Below are 22,817 nucleotides of genomic sequence, written 5' to 3' on the forward strand. Positions count from 1 at the left end.
CAAAAAGTTCTCCGAGTTCAGTGCCTCTTATCGCGAGAAAAAGAATTCGAGGCAAAGTCGGTGGACAGAGGGCGCAATGTTCTCTTCTCGCGAGAGTTGTGAGCGACCATCTTGCTCCCGTCCCTGACAGAGCCTTTTGCCCGGGTCACTGGGACGCAGACCCTATTGTGCGGACCCTGGTTGATCATGCTGTCCCGGGTGGTTTTTTCTGCGGCCGCCGCAGCGGGTAACCTATCTACACCCTAGTCCGGGCTATCAGAGTGATTGCAAAGGAGTGCGTCTAGGGTTACTGGAGGGGGTGGGAGGAAATGAGGTGTAGGAAGGCGCAGCAAGACTTGGCGCCGAGTGGGGAATGAATTGCGCCGCTCACTAGGGGCGCGCGTGGGGGTCTTGGGAGACTGGAAAGAGGGGTGCATGGCCTTAGTGGGCGGGCCCCGCGGGGACCGAGGAAGGGACAGTCCAGATTTCACCTTGACCTTGCTGACCTGCGCCTTGTTTGTGTGCAGCCCCCTGTCTGAAGAACGCAGCCCTCCTTGGTCCAGGGTAAGTAAGAGGGGTGTAATACTTCCTTCGTCCTTGTTTTATCACCTCATTTCACTTCTCTGTAACCCCCTCTTAGCTTTAGGCCCGAAATTACCTTTCTTTAGGTAATTTTGAAAGGCTTAAAGCTTCGTTCAAACACTGGTGCTCCTGTAACTGTCTGGAACATTGTGTTATCATCTCATGGCAAAGACTAAGAGGGTAAGTGATGTGTTCTAACTAAACTAGAAGCTGGTTTTGGTGTCTTCTAAGCCCCGCCCCTTTCCCTTGTGACCTTCATCTGGACTTAGCTGCCAGCTGCCACAGTGGGAATCGGGAGTTTCTAGATTGCATACCCAAAAGCAGGTTTTATTAAATAAAATAATGAAGCATGTTATTTTTAGTCTTTCTCCCAGATTCCGACTTTTACTGCCAGATCATAAGAGTCAGAGAAATCATTCATTGATTCAGTAAATATTTATCTTGCCACTTACATGACAAAAGATAGAAAAATAAGTAAGGCTAACCTGTTTTCGTGGAGCTCAGTCTCTGAGAGGAGGCAGCTGTAGAATAGTGCTTTAGAGCAAAGACTCTAAAGCTAGAGTTATACCTGGTTCCTCCACTACAAGCTGTGTGATCTCAGTTTCCTCCTCTACAAAATGGAGGTAGTAGTATATTATGGTTAGGAGAACTAAGACTTAATTCCTGTAAAACTCTAAAAACAGCATTCCATATTATAATACATAGTATGTGATAAGTGTTGACATGTGTTTTTAATGTTTCATAAATCATGTTAGTTTTCTTTGGAATTTATCTTTTTGCATCCAGACTTAGCCCTAAATCTTGCCAAAATTTGACAGCTATTTTTGCCTTGAAAAAATGGCTTTTAATCCACCTGTAATTAATTTTTATGTGCAATAAAGTGAGGCTGCAATCGCTTCCAACTTACCAGAGAAAAAAGATTCCATACAATCAGGTAAACCATTTTAATAGAAGTCATAAATAAATAATTACATATGTAAGATGTAAGGAACATACTTGATTTCTGTTTCACCTTCCATATCTAATATATGGAGAAGAGCAAGGCTCTTCCGCCAAATTATATCTGGACTTCTAACCATTCTTCCACTACCACTGCTACTGAAGTGTGAACCACCATCAACTTTCACCTGGTCTATTTCAGTAGTCTCTTAACTAGTCTCCTTGCATCTCTATTCTTGTCCCGTTATAGCCTATTCTCCTAGTAGACTTAGGGATTACTTGAGGCCCCCCTCCCCCACCCCAGCAAAACCCTCCAGAGCTCCTCATGCCACTGAAATAAAATCCAAAGTTACCATAACCCAGAAGGCCCAACATGAATTGATCTCCTCCTACCTCTTAATTTATCTCCTTATATTCTCTTTAAGCTCGCTCTAGCCATGCTGGCTTCCTTGTTGTTGCTGTGAAAAGCTTATTGTTGCCTCAGGATCTTTGTACTTGCTCTCCTCTCTTTTCCCCAGGTCACTGACTCAAATGTCGTCTGACCTATCAAAAAAGCTTTTTCCCATTCCATTGCTCCCTAGTTCCTTACCTTACCCCATTTTTCTTCATAGACTTTGAGCAGCCTGGAATTGTGTATGGACATACACACACACACTTTCTACAACCCCACTGGAATGTGAAGGCTGGGGACTTGTCTGTTGCTATGCTCCCAGCACCTGACATAAGGGTGAACGTAAGATTGGGGAGGCCTTTAATAAAAAGGATACGCTCGAGATGTTCTGAAGGCTGTTGGGGTTGGCAGCCATTTAGTGAAAGCCATTCCAGGCAGAAGGAGCAGCATGAGGCATGTTGTTCGTTTTTTTTTGTTTGTTTTTGAGAGCTGTAAGTAGTTCCATGTGGCTAGAGGATAGAAATTCTGATAGGTTCCGAATCATGTATACTATGTTAAGGAGTTTTGTGTAGGCAGGAGAGCCTGTTGAAGAGCTTTAAAGTCAAATTTGCATTTTAAAAACATTGGTACAAGTGTAGAGGGTCTAGGTTTAAAGGGGTATTTGTTGAGAAGCAGAGAGACCAGGTTTTGGATTAAGTAGTTTAGGCCAGAGATGAAGAGGGCTTGAACTAAAACAGCCAGTTCAGGAGAGGATTTGAGTTGGCCTAAAGCAAGTTCTCTAGTTCTGTGATTTAAATCAGTGGTTCTTGGAGCGCCTGGGTGTCTCCGTTGGTTGAGCATCCAACTCTTGATCTCAGCTCAGGTCTTGATCTCAGGGTCTTGAGTTCAAGCCCCATGTTGGGCTCCACATTGGGCACGGAACCTACCTAAAAAATAAAAACAAAGGGGTGCCTGGGGGGCTCAGTCGGTTAAGTGTTTGCCTTCGGCTCAGGTCGTGATCCCAGGGTCCTGGGATCAAGCCCCGCATCAGGCTCCCTGCCCCTGCTCCCTCTCCCTCTGCCTGCCACTCCCCCTGCTTGTGTTCTCTCTCTCTGTGTCAAATAAATAAAAATCTTTATAAAAATAATAAAAATAAAAAGAATAAATAAATCGGGGGTTCTCATCCTGGAGCAGTATTGCCCTCCAGGGGACATGTGGCAATGTCTGAAGACATTTTTGGTTGTCACCACTGGGTGGGGGGGGGATGCTGACTGGCAGTTAATGGCATAAAGGCCGTGGGGATGCTGCTAATCACTCTACAGTGCACAGAACAGCCTTCCACAGCAACAAAAAAATGTCTATACTGATGAGGTTGAGAAATCCTGATTTAAATGAAAGAATGTTGAGCATGATTCTCAAAAAAGTCAGTAGGCTAGGTAATACATTGGGAGGCAGAAATAATCTTCAAAAGATAAAAGCGTGAAACCAAAATCAATGAAATAATATAAGGGATAGAGGTAGAATGGGGATGTGTGGGACAAAAACATACTGAGAATTTGAAGGAGACTGAGCTTGACAGCATACATAAAAAAGACTAGAGATTTTGTTTCATCAGGATTTTAATGAGATACTATGCTGTAACTGCTAAAAATGCAGTCTTGGGCTGTTGGAATATGAGAATAGTTTACAAATCCATGGTACAATAATTCAAGCTCAGTAATGGCATTAGCAAGTTCTCAATATTTGTAGGATGAATGAATTGGTGAAGCTGTATTTAGAGTATTATCTTCGGTCCTGTATACCTCACTGTAGTAAACAGAACCAGAGGGCTCCTTGTGGACAGTCAGGATTGTGAGGGAACTGAGATGTTTAACCCAGATACATGGGCATAATGTATGTTACATAGAAAAATAAAATTAGAACTAATGGATAGATCAGTTTCAAGTATGTACACAGCAGTTCAGTTTAAAGATGAACATAATTAGAGCTATCCAACACTGAAAAGGCCTGTTTCACATGGTGGTTGGTTAGCACCCCATCACAGAGAATAACCAAAAAAGTCAAAGTTCTGGCCATCAAGGTGCTCACAACACAGTGGAGATTTAATAGCTAATTGCTTACATGGAACTTTATGCTTAGCACCATTCGAAGCAAAAATCCTCACAGCAGCCCTATAAAATCATATTCTTTATTCTCATTTTACCTAGAGAAATTTGCAGTTACAAAAGCTTAATCTACTTGCTCAAAGTCAAGTGGCTGGTCTAGGATTTAAACCCAGATAATTTGGCTTTAAAGTCTATGTTCTTATATGTTGTAATTCTAATAGTAAACATACAAAGTGCTAGATAGATGACCTTTAAGACCTGCAGAATAGCCTTTAATTTTGTGTCATTGCTGCCCTTAGGGTATTGCAGGCAACAAGGATCTTCCACACAGGGCGGCCAAGTCTTGCCCCTGTACCACCTCTTCCTGAACATGGAGGAAAAGTTCGTCTGGGGCTGATTCCTGAAGAATTCTTCCAGTTCCTTTATCCCAAAACTGGCGTAACAGGTAAGCATTTGCCCAGTGTTTGATAGTGTGTTTAGATGGTATAGTTTACGTTTACCTAGGATTTTAGTGGTCTCTTACCTCTTCCACATATACACGAAATGAAGTCAATAAAGTAAATTGTGGAAGTAATTCAGTGGAACAGTTGTGACTTGTCTTTGAAGTAAACGTGGTTGGGATTTTAACTTTATAGTATTGTCTCCATTTGTTGATACACCACATCCACTGAATGCCAGCTCTGTGCCAGGTACTCTTCTGGGCATACAGTGGCAAGCTGAGGTGGCTGCCATCACGGAACACACATTCTGTCATAGGATAGACAGTAAAGAAATGAGTAATTGTAGGATACATTGTCAGGTAATGGAAAGAGCTTTGGATTAAAATAAAGCTAGCTAAGACAATAGAGGTTATTGTATATATACATAAAAACAGAAATTGGGCCATGTTTATCAGTTTTTTCTTTTAAGAAGGCCTACACTATTCTGAAATCTTAAATTTTTATAATGCAGTCTGCTTTCACTTATATTATTTAATCCTCACAGCGGTCCTGTAAGAGATTTTTATTACCAAGAATAACTAGAAAATAAAGAATTTGCAGAGATTTATTCTCTCTTTAGTGACTGGGTTGGACTTAAACCCAGGTTCTCCAATTCAGTATTCTTTGACAGCATCCAGGGGCCTTTCTTGCTCCAGCTACTGCTGTGACTAGGGAACACTGGAAACCAAGGTTGTTGTGGGTTTTTTTAACCCTCCAGGGAGTGGCCGAAAATAGCATTTCTGTAATGGAAATTGCAAGAAACATTAGGGTCCACAGATCCCCATGGGAGATAAAAATGTACCTACGATAGGCTTTTTTGCCAGTTCACAGTTGAAATTTTTAATTTACATTCAAATTTAAAGTTTATATATTGGAGGCAAATTTTAAAAAGAGCTGCTGAAACTTTTTATGGGAAACAAGATAAAATACATTTGAGACTGTTAACCTTTTTATTCTTGTAATAATGCCGTAACATCCTTTGGTACTTGTGTTGCTCAGAAACACTGTAAAATGCTGCCCTTTAAGGGGGCAGCTTTTTCCTTGCCAATATCTTCTGAAGCACAACAGAAAATCCTAAAGAAATGTACATCATGGTTTTGTGTCCTTTCAGAACCCACAGCCTGGTATTAAAGAAAAAGATAGCTATATTTGAAGCATTATAACTATAGTACTATAGGTACTATAGGAATTGAGAATCCTGATATTGAAATCCTTTTACATACATACTGCTTTCTATTAGGGTTTTTTTGTTTGATTGCTTGCTTGCTTATTTCCAGTGTCAGGTTCCTATTCAATAAAAATAGGCAGGAGTGGATAAATTTTATCCTGACCAGTATTCCCATTCAATAAATAGTATATTTTGCTGCACAAATTACTTAAGCAGTTGTGCTAGGCACTCTACATAATTTCTCAGTTTCCTCTACCCTGTGAAGAAAGTACTGTTCCCATTTTACAAACGAGGAAACTAAACTCAGAGATAATTTATATTGTCAGTTTCTTCTGTGTTGCAGAGTCAGATTTCCTGGAGTCCAGATCCTTGTTTTTTTTCCAGCGCTACCATACTGCTCCTCAGTGCGGGATTATTTATAAATCCAGCTACTTTAAATCATTATATAACACCTTCAACTAATCAAATGTAGAACTTTCTGTCTTTCCTTTCAGATATAATGTATCCATCATAAAATAACTTTTCCTTCTTTTAGGACCCTATGTGCTTGGAACCGGACTTATCCTATATTTTCTGTCCAAAGAAATATATGTGATTACTGCAGAGACCTTCTCTGCCATATCAACAATAGGGTTGCTTATCTATGTAGTTAAAAAATATGGTGCCTCTATTGGAGAATTTGCTGATAAACTCAATGAGGTAAGAACTGTAAACCTGATTTCTCATTTTAGACTGTGTTAAAAGCATCAGTACCATCAAGTGATGTTTCTGATGTTAATGTTAGGGGACAAGCATATAGAAATGAATCTAATTACAATGATTAAAATTATAAGTGTTAATGTTGGTCACTGATTAGAGATAAATTTTTTTAAATCTACAAAACTTTGTCCAGTTTTTCCATAGTTATGTTCATTGGACAAGATATTGCGTAGCTATTATGAGCAATTATTTTTAAGGATTTGTGCATTTCTCCCTGTATGTGTATATGTTTCTTGAGGGGTGTTCTCACAAATGAGGACTGTAACTTTGAGGAAGCATAGAATGAAGCTGTTTTTGTTATCCTTTATGCTTTTGCTGATCTTTGTTGTAAAATCAAAATTGCAGCAAAAAATTGCCCAACTAGAAGAGGTGAAGCAGGCTTCCATCAAACAAATCCAGGATGCAATTGATACGGAGAAGTCACAGCAGGCCCTGGTTCACAAGCGTCATTACCTTTTTGATGTCCAGAGGGTAGGTTTCAGAACCTTCTAAGGAAAATAAAGTTACTCATTTGTGTGCATTTAGAATTTTATGAGGAATGGTTGAATATGTTGAGCATATTTTATTTAGAAAAGAGATTCGGGTGGGGCTGGCAGTTAGACAGCTATTTATATATTTAATATCTATCAAGTGAATAGTTATTCTAAAATTAGAGTAAAAGTTAATAAAAGAACATATGTTGGATCCACACAGAAGGAAAGTAGTCATTAAATTACAGCTGACTAAAAAATGGTACGCACTATCTAAGGCCATAGGTGAAATACATGCTGTGTGGTTCATGTATGCTTGCTATGAGGAAATCTTAACTTGACATACTTGCTATGAGGAAATCTGAGACCTTGTATTGCAATTCACAAAGCAAATTCAGATAGCTGTAAAGCTTTTTACCATGGTCAAGGCATCATTAGATTCTAAAATACTTCATTTCTGAAACATTTTTAGGAATATGCTCAAGTATTTTTTGTTTTAAGAATCACATTGTTGTTGACTTTGAGCCCCTGCTTCATGCCTGGTATTTACAGTGAGATGCCCTTATATTGAAATTTTATGTTACAGAAGCACATATGAAATGAAAAATGACATGCTGAGGTAAAGTATCTGAAATGGTAAAGATCTAGGCCAGTATTTCTTAGTGTGGTCTTAGTACCACCGGTATCTGTCCTCTTTGGTGCAGGTTTATGGACCCAGTCCAAGACTTCTGCAATCAGAACCTCTGTTAGGAGCTATCTAAGAATCCATATTTTTAAAAACTGATCCCTAAAGATTCTTAAGCACATAAATGTTTGAAAACCTCAGGAAACTTTAAAACCTCTTTCCATACATATTTAGATTTCAACCAGAGAATGTTTCCTATCTCATACATGATATGTACACACAAAATCTTACTTTTGAAGATGTAGCTCTTTAATAAGAATCAGATGGTAGTCTTTATGTTTTTACTTATTTATGAAATATTTAATTACTGTTGATTGAGCTTTTCCTGTGTGGAGATTCTGGTCAAGGCAGGTGTTTGGGAATAAAAGAAAGTCTGTCTTCTAGCCAGGGGTTGAGAGAAGCACAGAAAAAAAATAATTGAGCTGATAGGAATGTCAGTGGTAATAAATGCTATGTAGAACAACAAACTAGGAAAGGAAAAGAGATTTTAGAAGAAGGGAGTTAATTTTTATTAGGCAGTCTGAAAGGCCTCTAATGCGTTACTTGAACAGACTCCTGAAGTGTTTTTTGCAAGCTATGTGGACTTGTGGGGAAATAGTATTTTAGCAGAGGGAAGAAAAATCTCAAGGGCCCTAAACCTGGAAGCTTACTTGGTATAGTCAAGGAATAGTAAGGAGACCAGTTGAAGCAGAATGGGTGAGGAGAAAAATCCAAGTAGAGAGTGGTCAGGGGCTAGATTGGGTCAAGTCTTGTAGGCTTCTCTGGACTCTGATCCATCCTCTGAATAAGAAAATCATTGAAGCTTTAAGCAGAGGAGTAATACAATCTCACTTGCCTTTTGAAGGGTCACTCTGATTGCAAATAGCCTTTGGTCTTTTAGCATTGGTTTGAAATGCCTACAAGTTAGCCAAGTAGAGTTGTTAGGTTTAGACTATTGGATATATGAGTCTGGAATTTATGGGGAGAATTCCAGAATTCGAGGCTAGAGATTTGGGAGTCATAAGCTGACAGGTGGTACTTAAAGTTATAAGACTAGAACATGGTGGAGAAAAACCAGTGAAAACAAGGACAGTTCCAGTGTGTAGTCATCCTAGTTATGGTCAAGAAATAAAGGGCCTAAGAATTTGCCATGGATTTAGCAACATAGAGGTTATTGGTAACCTTGGTAAGGGCTATTTTAGGAAAGTAATGGGAGTTGGTTGAGGAAAAGGTGGAAGGGAAGAAATGGGAGTCAGAGTATAGACAACTGTCAAAATTGTCAAGGCATTTTACTCTAATGGTAGGCAAAGGAATTAATTGCTAGGAGGGGGGGATATAGGAATCGAGATTTTTTTAAAGGATGGAAAGTATAGTTACACATGTTAGTGTCTGATAAAAGGAGAGAGAGAGGAAAATTGATGCAAAAAAAAAAAGGAAAGAGGTGCTGGAGTGATGCCCTTCAGTAGGCCAGAGGGCTTGGAATATAACGTGTAGGTGGAGGGGCTGGCGTCAACAGCTCAGCCACAGTTACAGAAGGGAAGGCAAAGTACACGAGTATGGATTCAGATAGACTGGTTTATGTGGTGGTAGAAGTTTGTGGAAGTTCTCTTACTGTTCCCCTTTTCTCAGTGAACTAGGATGAAGGTCATTGCTGAGAGTGAAAGTAATCAAGGAGATACTAGAGATTTAGGAGAAAGAAGACCAGGAGGGTGAATGGACTAAAGAAATGTATTTAGAGGTATTAAAGGTCTACTTGAAATTAATACCTCTATTTAACAGGCAGACCTATAAAGATTCTCATTACAGACTAGAAGATAACATTCCTGTCACTGTTATTAATTCGATATTATTATTGAGATAGTAGCTGGATTCGAGAAGAAAAACGAATAAGAGGTATATAATTTAGGAAAGAAAAGGCAGTCATAGGTTACCTGATTATATAACTAGAAAACCTATGAGTAACAACATAATTATTAAAATAATTTTAATTTCAGTCAGGTGTCTGGGTATACCGTTAATATCTATAAGTGAAATCAGTACCCTTCCATATACAAATAACAGTCAGAAAATACACCAGAAGAAGATAAACTGTCTAGGAAAAGAGGCCTCAAGTAAATTTCACTAGAAATGTGCAAAGTTTTTATTTCAGAAAACATACATTGCTTGTGAGGTGTAAGGTGCTAAGAACCTTGTTCTTAGATTGGAAGACTCAGTGTTATAAAGACATCAATTCTCCCTACTTTAATCTCTACATTTAACACATTTCTAGAAGGAAAATACTTATAGCTTGGAGGGAGGGGATATTGGGACTTGGACAAATTGATTATTAGTTAAAAAAAAAAAAAAGGAAGAAGGAAGGAAAGAAGAATAATCAGGAATATTTTGAAAAAGAGAAGTAATGAGGAACAGTCCTGCCAAATATGAAAACCCATTATAAGATATAAGGAGTTGTTGGGGCGCCTGGGTGGTTCATTCGTTAAGCGTCTGCCTTCGGCTCAGGTCATGATCCCAGGGTCCTGGGATCGAGCCCCGCATCGGGCTCCCTGCTGAGCGGGAAGTCTGCTTCTCCCTCTCCCCCTGCTTGTGTTCCCTCTCTCGCTGTGTCTCTCTCTGTCAAATAAAAAATCTTTAAAAAAGATACAAGGAGTTGTAAATAGTATGGTGCAGTGCATGAATGGAAAGTCAGGGTGGCGCAGCACAGATCTAGAGATCCAGCTAAACGCTAAGGCATCGTAGACATGGCAGTTCCATTGTAAAAGGGAGGTAAGTGGGCACTTGTGTAGAAATAGGGTTGGTTTCTTACCTTTGACTTTCTGCTAAAATAAATTTCAAACAAATTAAAGATCTTCGTAAGAAAGGAAGCCATAAAGTAGAAAAAACACAAAAAAATACCTTTGGAGTTGGCAAGGCCTTTCTAATAAAGATAACAAAATTTAGAAACCTGTGTATGGTGATAGACGTTAACTAGACTTTGGTGGTTTCACAATGTATATGAAATATCGAATCTATGTTAAGCACCTGAGATTATACCTCAATTTATAAGAATTTTAAATTACACCTCAATTTTTAAAAATTCCATGGATCAAGAAGATGTGTTCATACACACACACACATACACACATACACACACACACACACACACACACACACGAGTACTGCTGAGTCATCAGAAAGAATGAAACCTTGCCATTTGCAATAAAATGGATGGAGCTAGAGAGTATTATGTATTATGCTAAGTGAAATGAGTCAGAGAAAGATTTCATTCATGGAATTTAAGAAACAAAAAAATGAACATGGGGGAAAAAAAGAGAGGCAAACCAGGAAACAGACTCTTAACTGTAGATAACAAACTGATGGTTACCAGAGCTAGAGAGTATTATGCTAAGTGAAATAAGTCAGAGAAAGATTTCACTCGTGGAATTTAAGAAACAAAACAAATGAACATGGAGGACAAAAAAGAGAGGCAAACCAAGAAACAGACTCTTAGCTGCAGGTAACAAACTGATGGTTACCAGAGGGGAGGTGGGTGGGGGATGGGTGAAATAGGTGATGGGAATTAAGGAATGCACTTGCTATGATGAGCACTGGATGTTGTATGGAAGTGTTGAATCACTATATTCTACACCTGAAACTAATATTACACTGTTAACTAACTGGAATTTAAATAAAAACTTGGAAGAGAAAAAAAATAAAAATTTAAAAAATCCAGAAACTATAAGAGGAAAAGTTGTTAAATTGATCTCATGAAAGTTTTACGTGTAAAAATGAGCATAAAGTTAAACGACAAACTGGGAAGAAGATGTGCATTCCATGTAACACAAAAGGATAGTTAGTTACCTTAGGAGAGACCAACATCCCAGTAGAAAACTAGGCATAGGACACAGACCATTCATAAATAAATGTAAATGGTTTCTAAATATGTAAATGTTAATACGTAATGTTTAATAATGACGTTAAAATTCCTGGGTTTTTTTCTGCTTATGAGAATAGAGAGTAAAAGGTTTTATAAATATCATTGGTCAGGGTTTGAAGTGATAGGCATTTGTGTTGCTGGTAGGAGAATGAAATAGTACAACTTTATGTGGAATGTGACAGTATTAATCACAGTTTAACAGCATGGGCTTTATAGCTTGGCTCCTTGTATTTGGATCTTGGCTTCACAATTTATTAGCTCTGTACCCTTGGACAAGTTCCTTCTGCTTCAGTTTCTTTGCTATAAAGTGAATATAATAATAGTAACTATCCCATGGTATGATTATAAGACTTAACTGAATTGACACACAGTTTTTAGAATATAGTAGGTACTCAACATGTTATTACAGCAAGTATTTTTTTTTTGTTAACTTTATTTTTTATTTACTTATTTAAGGATTTTATTAGAGAGAGAGAGCAAGTGAGGAAGTGAGCACGAGCAGGGGGAGGGGCAGAGGGAGAAGTAGACTCCCCGCTGAGCAGGGAGCCAGATGTGGGGCTCCATCCCAGGATCCTGGGATCATGACCTGAGCTGAAGGCAGACGCCTGATGACTGAGCCACCCAGGCGCCCCATTTACAGCAAATATTTACACATAAGTGCAAAGACATATACAACAGATGCAGCGTTATTTCTGGTAGAATTGGAAGCGATCTAATGTATTAATAGAGCTTAGGTGAACTCTGGATTATGGGACCCCAGTATAGTAGAATTCAATGTAACTTAAAATTGTGGGTCTAGATGTTATAATTAGTAAAAGTGATGTGTGTGCGTGTATACATGTGCATGCCTGCCTATACCTGTATTTTGTTTATTGAATATTTCTGGGAGGGAATACAAGAAATTCAGGAAGATGGTGGCCTGTGGGCGGACTAGAGGAAACTCACTGTATGTACTTTTAAGTATATTTTTACCATATGCTATTAGAATTTATTTACCACATACATCTCTTACCTATTCGTATTAAATAATTTTGCATAAAATACAAGAAAGTGGTGTTGGGGTATTCTAACCAACAGAATACGCAAAGTGGAAGTGATCCTTCAGTGATGCCAAATTTTTCATCAATTCTTAATCTTGCTTCAGAATAACATTGCTATGGCACTGGAACTTACTTACCGGGAACGGCTGCACAGAGTATACAAGGAGGTGAAGAATCGCCTGGACTATCACATCTCTGTGCAGAACATGATGCGCCGAAAGGAACAAGAGCACATGATAAACTGGGTGGAGAAGCACGTGGTGCAGAGCATCTCTGCACAGCAGGTGCGTGGTGTTCTGAAGCTTCTGGAGTTGTATGGGCCTCTGCTGGTGCTCTGTTAGGATAGGAATAGCTGGCAAGGAGTCTTTAGCCTAGAGACACTGGGGTCGCCCTGGTTCATTGTTCTGGGTAGTGGTAACCTGGAAGACCTGCACAGCTACCTTGGTGGCTTTTCTCTCCCTCAGAATTTGGTCACCAAAGGGTCTCTCGCTGTGAGACAGCAGCAGATAGTTGAGAGCACTGATTGTGGCACACTTGTATTCAAGTTCCATCATGTGGGAAACGCTAACCAACATATTTCATTTCTCTGTACGACAGACTGGATAAAGCTCTTTCTGAGTCCCTTCCATTCCCTAATTCCATGATCTCTACTCCCATTTCCGCATCCCGGCCGCTTACATGATTGGTCTTGAACTGAAAAGAAATGTGTTTTATTATTGACCTAAATTTGTTTTCCTTTTTAAAGTTTATATTTTTTAAATTATGACTTGATTTTTTCTTCCCCAAATATTTAGGATATGTAGGCATTTCTGATCATTTTCTGTATAACCATCAAGGACTAGAAGAACAGGGTCTACCAACATTTAATGAATTTTTTTTTTCCCCACTAAATTGTCTTTTACATAATTTAGAAATGGAGAAAACACTAAAAAAAGAAAATTATTTTTATTCTTAACATTTCTATGTTATTAATGTTTGTTAGGTTGCTCTTTTTCAAGCAGCTGTTAGCTGTACAAGCTAACATCAGTGGCACATGGTTACAGGAGTGTCTGGCTTCAAATTCTATATGGATTTCACTCATAAAAGCTGTGAACCGGGAGATTTTAACTAATTCCCTGGATTTGCTTAGAATAAATTGCATCTCCCCAATGGTACATAAAAAATTCTTAGTAGTCTGTCATGTCATCTTGAGATTCTGTAGGAACTTCAAGATCTTGTAGGAGCTGTCCTTTAAAATTACAGTATTTATACCTGCTTCTGTGATTTGGAGAGGTCTAACCAGATTTCTCTTTCCTTATCACAGGAAAAGGAGACAATTGCCAAGTGCATTGCAGATCTAAAGCTGCTTGCAAAGAAGGCTCAAGCACAGCCAGTTCTGTAAATGCATCTATCCCGGTGGAGACAGCTAGGAGCAATTGACTAAAGAAACTAGTCCATGTAACAAAATCTTTCTGTATTGCTGTCTACTGAAGTTACACTTAACCTTTCCTAAAAATGAAAAGTTTGTTTCATATAGTCAGAGAATTAAAACAATCTCTTGGCCAACGAGATGTTTTTCATCCTTCTTGCTCTGTATTTTGAGTTCCATGATCACTTTTGAATGAGCAGTTTGCTGTTAATAAAATTTGTTGGCTGACTAATGATTACCAAGTTATAGTATAGATTTGTAATTAATTCTCCCATCTTGCACTTTATTTATTTTTTTTATTTCATTGATTTTATTCAGTATTGTTCTATATATCCTTCCAGAAAGGGGTCGCTTTTCTGTTTGTAGAATTGCGCTAGTCTTTTCTTTGATCTCCTGTTGAGTTCGTAGGTGGTCAGAATGGTTTGATAACTATCTAGCTGAATTCCTGGGACCAGACAAAATTTAAGTCTCCTACTCCTCCACCATCTTGCACTTTATAAGTGATAAGTTGAAGCTAGGATTTTCAGGTTGCATAATATTCTGAAATATTTTAACATCATATGGGTAAAAATTAAACATGTCATTGAGCTGATAATTTAGTGGTAAGCTATTTCTGGCTAACTGACAAGTTAAGGAAATTTAAAGCTTTTTATTCTTAAAATAACTAAAGGAAATGTTGTGTATCAAATCACATTATTGGCTTTATTATTTTAGTGGTATGTCTATAGAAAATATTATGGACCCAGTGTGTCATAAAATTACCCTCAAGAGGCCAGCAGGTAAGTCAGAAAATTCTCCCTTTCCATAGGTTTATCTGCATTTAATTCTCCCATACTTGTATAAGGATGTACTTGTACACAAAGGACAACTTACATAATAGGAAATACTTGAAAATATGTACCATTTGAATAATTGCTGTTTTCACTGACTTACTAGGATTTTAATTTATGTAACAGCCGATGTCAGGTCAGTATTTATTGGTGGCTAATGTATTCATCTGCTATAGAAATCAGATTGACATCTTTACTGTTACTTAAAGAGATTTTCCTAGGTCAGCAGAGGTGTTCCAAATTATTTGTTTAACAAAGGATTTATAAATACCTAGTTTGTGCTAAGCACCATCCTGTACTGGTCATGCAGAGATAAAATTCCCTCTCAGAAAGTTAAAAATCTAGAAAGGCAGTAAGAATATATGAACAATAGAGACTTTAGCAGGGGTGCTGTGGGAGTATAATGACAAGTGCCATTTCCAGCAGTGTCACTAGCCTCATTCTTGTATAGAACTATCAGTCAGCGTTCAGTTAGAGAAGCGGAACTACTAGGGTAGAGGTTTATATGGGATTTGACTTGACACTGTCGTGGGAGCTGGTTAAGCATGGCTTTCTGAGGCTGTTACCTTTGTTTCTGATGTAGGAGCTTGAAGTCCAAGAGCAGGCAATAAAGAAGGGAAGATGGCTGTAAAGTGGGAGACACAGGAACAAGTAGAAATCGCAAGCACAGATTGAAGCCCTTGCCATTTTTATTACCTCGGACTTTGATAGTAGGACTCCTGGAAAAGCCTGGGTCCTTTTTCGCACATACCTTGTCCAAAGGTTAGAAAAGCTTGAAGGGTGATCCAGGGAAAGGTTGGGAAGTTGCAGGCCCACCTTCCAACTGGTGAGCCACAGATGAGCAACAACATGTATGAGCTACTAAATAGTTGTTGCTTCACATCTGCCCTCTAAAGTTGCTCAAGAATTGAATGCTCACTCTTAACCAAAACATTCAGGGAAGAGAATTCTGGAAAGTAGTTCAGCCTAACCCACTTGACACATTATGAACCACCACAGTAACTAGCCTATTAATAAATGTTAACCCGAATGAATAATACTTAAAGCAAAAATCTAGTCCCAAGAAGTCAATGAATTTCCAGTAAAACGGAGAGAGCAGGAAGGTGACAGGTCAGAAAAGAAAGGCTGAGCTGGCATTTGAAAGAGGAAGTTAGCCAAAAGAATGAGGAATTGGGTCCAGAAAGAAGGAGCAGCATTTGTGATTGAAGAAGAAGAAGCTAATGTAGGAGAGTAACATTTTTAAAATTCAAGAAGTTACTCGAGTGAAATACAAATAGGAGTTATATTAGGGTCCTTAAATACTGTGCTTAGCAATTGGATTTTGTTCTGAGGACAGGGGAGCCAGTGAAAGGTTTTAAGCAGAGGAATGACAACTAGATTTTTGTTTCAGAAAAGGCACTATCAACAGTAGAGGACAGCTTGGAGAGAGGCAAAGCTAGCTCAGCTTCAGGTTCATTCTAGCCAAAAGACATTGGAGACCTTAACCAAAGGCCTTGTCAGTGAGGTTGGAAAGGAGGGAATTGAGAAACACTAAAGGCAACATTAGTGGGACTTGAGTGTGCAGAATATAGAAGAAGGGAACAATCAATGTGAGTCACAGCTTTCTTGCTTGAAAGGGAAGAGAACGGGAGGTACTATTATTCACTGTGACTTCAAGAAAGAGAGTAAGTCTTGGAGCCATGAAAGAATATCAGTGTTTCAGAAATGATAGAGAATTCCGCAAAAGAAGGAATAGCCAGTTACTGGAGGAAAATTGGGAGAGAGCAGTGTCAAAAATCAAGACTTTGGAGAGTTCCATGTCAGAAGAGCCACTTTTTCAGGGAGATTAAGAGGACTCAAAGTGCCCATTAGAGTTAATAGCTTGGAAGTCTCTGGCCCTTCTTAGAGTAGTTTTGTTTGAATAGCAGGGACAAAAGATAGATTACAGTGGTGGTAAAGGATTGAAAGGCAATGAGGAAATAGACCTACACAAAATAATTTCCAGAACACTACTTACCCTCACTTGTATTGTCTACACACCTATTAGATACCTTAAAGACATTTCAAATGTAAGTTAAAAATAGATCTCTTAGTCTCTACCCCTAGCCTGCTCTTCACTAAGTCTTCTCCATCTCAGATAATGGTACCACCCAAGTTGGTCAGCCCAAAAAACTAGGAGTCAGCCTTAGTCCCTTTCACTTTTTTTTTTTTTTTTAAGACTTTATGAGACAGAGCAAGCACAAGGGGGGTGGGGAGGCAGACTAAGCTGACTCCCCACTGAGCAGGGGGCCTGATGATGATGTGGGGCTCCTAGATCCCAGGACCCTGGGACCATGACCTGAGCTGAAGGCAGACACTTGATGGAGTCACCCAGGCAGCCCACCCTTTCACTTTTCTGTCTAATCCATCAACAAGTCTTGTTTACCTCTACTCTCAAAACTGATTATAAATCTGTCCCCTCCTACTACTGCCTAATCCAAGCTGCCATGTTTCACTTGGGCTACTACATTCTCTGCTGTCACACTTGCACCCCTTTTATTATAAAATGTAAGTCGAATCCTATCACTCCCCTGCATAAAACTTTGTAATGCCCCATTTAGAATAGACTCTAATCCTTACCATTATTCACAAGGTACTATATGATCTGGTCCCCAGCAATTTCTCTGACCTCATCTACCACTCTCCCTGTTCATTCTGCTTTGGCCACCTGTTCTTTGCTGTTCCTCACACGTCTAAACTTTTCCAGTTTGCAGACTTTGCACAAATTCAGAGCTTCCCAGACAGGTTGCCACAGATGGCAAATATGCCAGGAGATACTACTCCTTAATATGTGGGGCAGCCAGGCTGATCCCCGGGCCAATGATTTCAGGCTGAAAACAGCTTCATCTGGGGCTCCTCATCAGGCCACTTGGTCTGAGCAGATTCTGAGAAGAGGCCCCACAGTCCCCAGAACCAGAGAACCGGATGACTGATGTCCTGAACTCAGCAACACTGAAACATTGCCAAGAGAGAGTGCTCTGCCACCCGGACATAAACAATAGTGGCTGGTTGTAGAGCACATGCTGCTTCTGTTGGGCAAGGGGCCATGGATGTGCTGGAGGAATTTGTTTACCTGTGCCCAAGGAGTATGGTGTCAACCCAAAGTGAAGCCAGCCAACAGCCAGAAGAGGTGATAAGCCGAGCAGGGGTCCTAGAGGCAAAACTCCAGACCCCAGCTCCAAATCTCTACCTTTAAATTATCAGAAATGTATTTCTGTGTGGTAGATGTGGTTTGGGACCTACCAACAGGCTGCGTGGTGATTGGCTGTGCAGTCTGCAGATTAGAGTATCATGATTATTTTTTAAGTACATGATATGAAAAAGTCTAATTGAATTTGAAGTATTTTTGTATTAGCAAAAGAAATAGATTACAATGTCAATGAAAAAAGGGAAATGTTAGAGTCTTGTTATAAAAGTTTTATAGTGAGCATAAAAAAATTTATAATGATGATAATTACTAATCTGAAGACCATTCCAGTCAAGTCAGTCACCCTAAGTCAGTGGCTGTTCTTAACATCCTTCATGGTGAGATAACCAGAAATGTTTCCTGATGTGATTAAATATAAAGTAGACAGTATCACCTATGATGTAATCTAGCCAAAAATAATTAACTTGAATCTATCAAGGCTTAAGATGTAAATTCCAGTTTCCAGGAACTGCAGGAGATAGAGGAACAAGGTAAATGACACTAAAGGAAGTAATTAAGGATTATGTTTCTCCATGTATTAGGTGTTAAGTGTTTTCCATTAAAATTTTTTTATGTTCTCTGTTAAGGTCTGGTACCTCTTTTATATAACATTTATTCTAAAACTCTCTATTCTTTATTAGTATTAAAAAATGTACCTTGCTTAAATTTTGTTTGTTGTTAAGAAATAAAATTAAGATGTAGATTCCTGGAACTTTGTTATTGGGGTTAAAATGCAATTGAAATGCAAAATCTTGTAACATCTGCTTCCAGTAATGATAGACTAGGTAATTCAGACCAACTGTCCGACTGAAGAAATTGTTAACATTTGGGTGAGATATAAAACATATCTTAAGAATACTAAAGCACGAAGAGGTAATGAGAAATCATCAGGCCAAGAACTGAGAGACAGTGGAAATTCAGAGAGGTGAGTTTAGGACTTGGGCCCACTTATGCCCTGGGAGCATTTGCCAGCCTGAAAGAGATAGCTAAGAGACTAAGCTATTCTTTTGGTGACCTCACAGGACTAGAGGAGTGAAAGATGGAGTTCAGGACCCATTGAGGAGGGAGACCCAAGTAAACATCACCATTGCCTACCACCAACACACACAGACTCAGCTTTTGGTGCAGACTTAAAAAACCAGCCCTTCCATGGCCAGCGCCCTGCTGTGAGCGGACGACTCCATGAACACTCAGCCCTGAACTTGGATTAAGGTGATCCCAGATTGCTGGTGCCCCCAGGTCCCTGGCAAAAGCAATACAAGAAACCTGGTTTAGAGGAACAAAACATGATCCTCGTCTTTTCTTCTACAAACGATTTTCAAACCCAATTTTACAGTAAAAGATAATCAGATGATTAGGAGATAAGGATCTGTAAGCAAGAACTAAATAAGCCATAAACTAATTATGCTTACTGTATTAAAGCAGATAAAAGTCAAGTTTGGGGGCGCCTGGGTGGCTCAGTTGGTTAAGCGACTGCCTTCGGCTCAGGTCATGATCCTGGAGTCCCGGGATCGAGTCCCATATCGGGCTCCTTGCCCAGCAGGGGGTCTGCTTCTCCCTCTGACCCTCCCCCCTCTCATGTGCTCTCTCTCTCTCATTCTGTCTCAAATAAATAAATAAAATCTTTAAAAAAAAAAAAGAATAAAAGTCAAGTTTGAAAATGTTGACAAAAAACCAGAAATAACATTTATTTTTATTTTTTTTTTAAAGATTTTATTTATTTATTTGACAGAGAAAGACACAGTGAGAGAGGGAACACAAACGGGGAGTGGAAGAGGGAGAAGCAGACTCCCTGCCGAGCAGGGAGCCCGATGCGGGACTCGATCCCGGGACTTCAGGATCATGACCTGAGCCGAAGGCAGTCGCTTAACCAACTGAGCCACCCAGGCGCCCCAGAAATAACATTTAAAAGAAAATTTGAAAAATACAAATTCTAGAACTGAAAAAATATATAGAAAAATTAGCTCAGTTGGCCACGTGTCAATAACAGATTAGACAACAGTGAATGGAGCAATTATGAACTGGAAATAACTTAGAATATCTAGAAGGAAGAAGAGAGAGACAAAGATGAAAAATACCAAAGGGAGAGTAGGAGACAGAAGATACAATAAGGTCTAATATGTAGTTGGAATTCCCAAAGAAAATGAGGCAGAGGCAATTATTTAAAGAGCTCATGGCCAGAAGATCATGACACAAAATGGTCGATCTGTGGGGGGAAATTACCTAACTAGAATTCTATAGCAGTAAAAGTATCTTTTAAGAATGAAAGAGAAAGATTTTGAGAGAACTAAAAATGAGTTAGCAACCAGTGGCACTTCATTGAAAGACTAAAAGGTATTCTTAAGGAAAAGGGGGTGCCTAGGTGGGTCAGTTGGTTAAGCATCTGCCTTTGGCTCCAGTCATGATCCCCAGGTCCTGGGATCGAGACCCGTGTCGGGCTTCCTGCTCAGCAGAGAGTCTGCTTCTCTCTCTCTATCTCTGTCCCTCTGCCCCCACCACTGCTCGTTCTCTCTCTCTCTCTCAAAATCTTTAAAAAAAAAAAAAAAAGGAAAATGATCCCACAGAAAATGACAGAAACAGGGAACAAGGAAGAAAAACATAGCTGTTAAATATGTGAGTAAACCTAAGTGAACATTGTAAGTGTAAATATAAACTAGTGAGATTTTAAAATATTTTTATGTAGAACTAGACAAATTCATAATTATATCAGTGACTAAAAAATTAATAAGCAGGTTATAGAATTTGAACAAAACAAACTGTGCTTAAAAGAGTTACATAGAACACTACTCCCAATAACCACAGGCTACACATTCTTCTCAAGTACCAATGAAATAGTATACAAGGGGCCCCTGAGGGTGCTCAGTCAGTTAAGCCCTGACTCTTGGTTTTGGCTCAGGTCGTGACTTCAGGGCTGTGAGATCAAGCCCTGTGTAGGGCTCTGCGCTGAGCGCAGAATCGGCTTGAGATTCTCTATCCCTCTCCCTCTGCCCCTCCTCATGCTCTCTCTCTCCTTCAAATAAATAAATCTTTAAAAAAAAAAGAAATAGTGTACAAAAGTTGACCATATAATGTTGCATAATGCATGCCTCAACAGATTTTAAAGGATTGAAATCATGCATAATATTTTTGCTGATCACAGAGCAATTGTGCTTAAAAGTTGTTAACAAAATGATAAGGAAATCCACATGTATTTTGAAATTAAGAGATGCATTTCTAAATAATCCATGCATCAAAGAAGAAATTAGAAAGGAAATTAGAAAGTATTGTGAAATGAATGATAAAAAAAAAAAAGATACAGAACCACAAGGAGTACAGAATCTGGCCCAAAACTTCCTGAAGTTGGGTTTGCGGTTGGAGATTCCTCAAAGAAAAGTTGTTTTGTTTTTCTCTTTATTCTCCTCTGCCCAGAGCCAAGATTGGAATAAGCCAGGGTGACAGGCAGAATTCTGCACTGCCCCACAGTGCTGCCGTCGTGTCACCCTCAGTAAAATCCCCTCCCCTGAGTGCAGATGGAATCTGTGACTTGCATCTAATGAATACAATATAGCAAAGGCGGTATGTTACAACTCCCTCCATTGGGTTACTTTGTGTGGCAAAGGTGATGAGAAGTCACTCCCACTGCTGCATTACACTGTATAAGACCATCCTAGCAGCCTGGCAAGACTCTCCTGCTGGCCTTAAAGAAGCGGACTGCCATGTTGTGAACTACCTATGAACAGGGCCATAGGCAGGGAATGGCAGGCAGCTTCTAGAACCTGACGGCAGGCGCCAGCAGACAGGCAGTAAAAAGCTGGGGCCCTCAGTCATACAGCTGAAAGGAAATGAATTCATGCAACAAATGGAGGTTGGAAGAGGATCTTCCCCCAGTCAAGCCTCTGATGAAACCAAGGTCCCAGCCAATACCTGCACTGCACCCTGGTGAGACCCTAAGCAGAGAACCCTGGTAAGCTGTACCCAAGCCTCTAACCCATAGACACTGAGAGATAGTAAATGTGTACTCTTTTAGGCCTGGAAATGTGTGATTGTTACGCTGCTGTCAAAAGCTAGTACAACAAGGATCCTTAACATTTCCACTGTGGCATGGCTTTTTTCCTAATCCACCCCCTGTGGGTCTCCTTTCAGAGGGTCTGATGCAAATTACCCCCTTTGTGCAGGCTTAAGACTTGGTTTCCTGATCTCATGGACATGGCCTTTCGACCCTAGCTCTGCGTCAACAAAAATCAGCAGCTATTCCTAGAGCAAAGACCAGCTCCAGGTCTCACTCAACATGCTTCCTTTCTACCTTTGAGGATTTCCAACATCCAGTTCAGCCATGCATTTTTCAATTCTGGTGTTTAAAATGTTTCATCCAGCGTTGGTTGGTGTTCTTTAACAAGAGGATCTCTTTAAAGATCCAGTCTATGTCCTGGGATTCGTGTTCATCGTTCAACCCACTGAAGTCTTAGTCTCCACCACTGCCACACCCTAAGCTGCATTCGCAGAAAAGATCATGATCCCTTCATTCTAAATCCAGTCCACTCTTTGCAGTCCTCGTGTTACTGGGCCTCCCTCTTGGCAGCATCTGGTGCTATTGGCCACAGCTTTCCTTCCTTCCTTTCCTCCCTGGCTTCTAATACTGTGTGTTTGCTATCACTGCTTCCTCTCAATTCCCTGAGCTGACAGCTGTCTGCCTCCTTCCTAAATATTGGTGTTCCTCAGGGTTCTGTCCGATGAATTTTTATTCCCACTCTACAGACTACCTGGACAATCTTAGCCATCCCCATGGCTTTTACTATCACGAGTATGCTGATGACTTCCTCATCTATATCTCAAATTGTATCAGGCAGGATAGGTTAGGTTAAGTGAGATAAGAAACTATCCCCAAATCTTCGTGTAACATGGAGAAGCTTATTTTTTGCTCATAGAG

The 22,817-nt window shown here is 39.6% G+C and overlaps 1 protein-coding gene across 1 annotated transcript; it reads left to right on the forward strand.

The window, feature by feature from the left end:
- Nucleotides 1-52: 52 nt before the first annotated feature.
- ATP5PB (ATP synthase peripheral stalk-membrane subunit b) lies at nucleotides 53-14,118 on the forward strand. The gene is made up of 7 exons (XM_021690250.1): nucleotides 53-226; nucleotides 507-543; nucleotides 4,275-4,420; nucleotides 6,158-6,321; nucleotides 6,727-6,852; nucleotides 12,573-12,752; nucleotides 13,772-14,118. Exons 1-7 carry the CDS (start codon nucleotides 187-189, stop codon nucleotides 13,847-13,849), a joined length of 771 nt encoding a protein of 256 aa, XP_021545925.1. The 5' UTR covers nucleotides 53-186; the 3' UTR covers nucleotides 13,850-14,118.
- Nucleotides 14,119-22,817: the final 8,699 nt, after the last annotated feature.

This window comes from Neomonachus schauinslandi, chromosome 4 (genome assembly GCF_002201575.2).
Source record: "Neomonachus schauinslandi chromosome 4, ASM220157v2, whole genome shotgun sequence".
Lineage (NCBI taxonomy): Eukaryota > Metazoa > Chordata > Mammalia > Carnivora > Phocidae > Neomonachus > Neomonachus schauinslandi.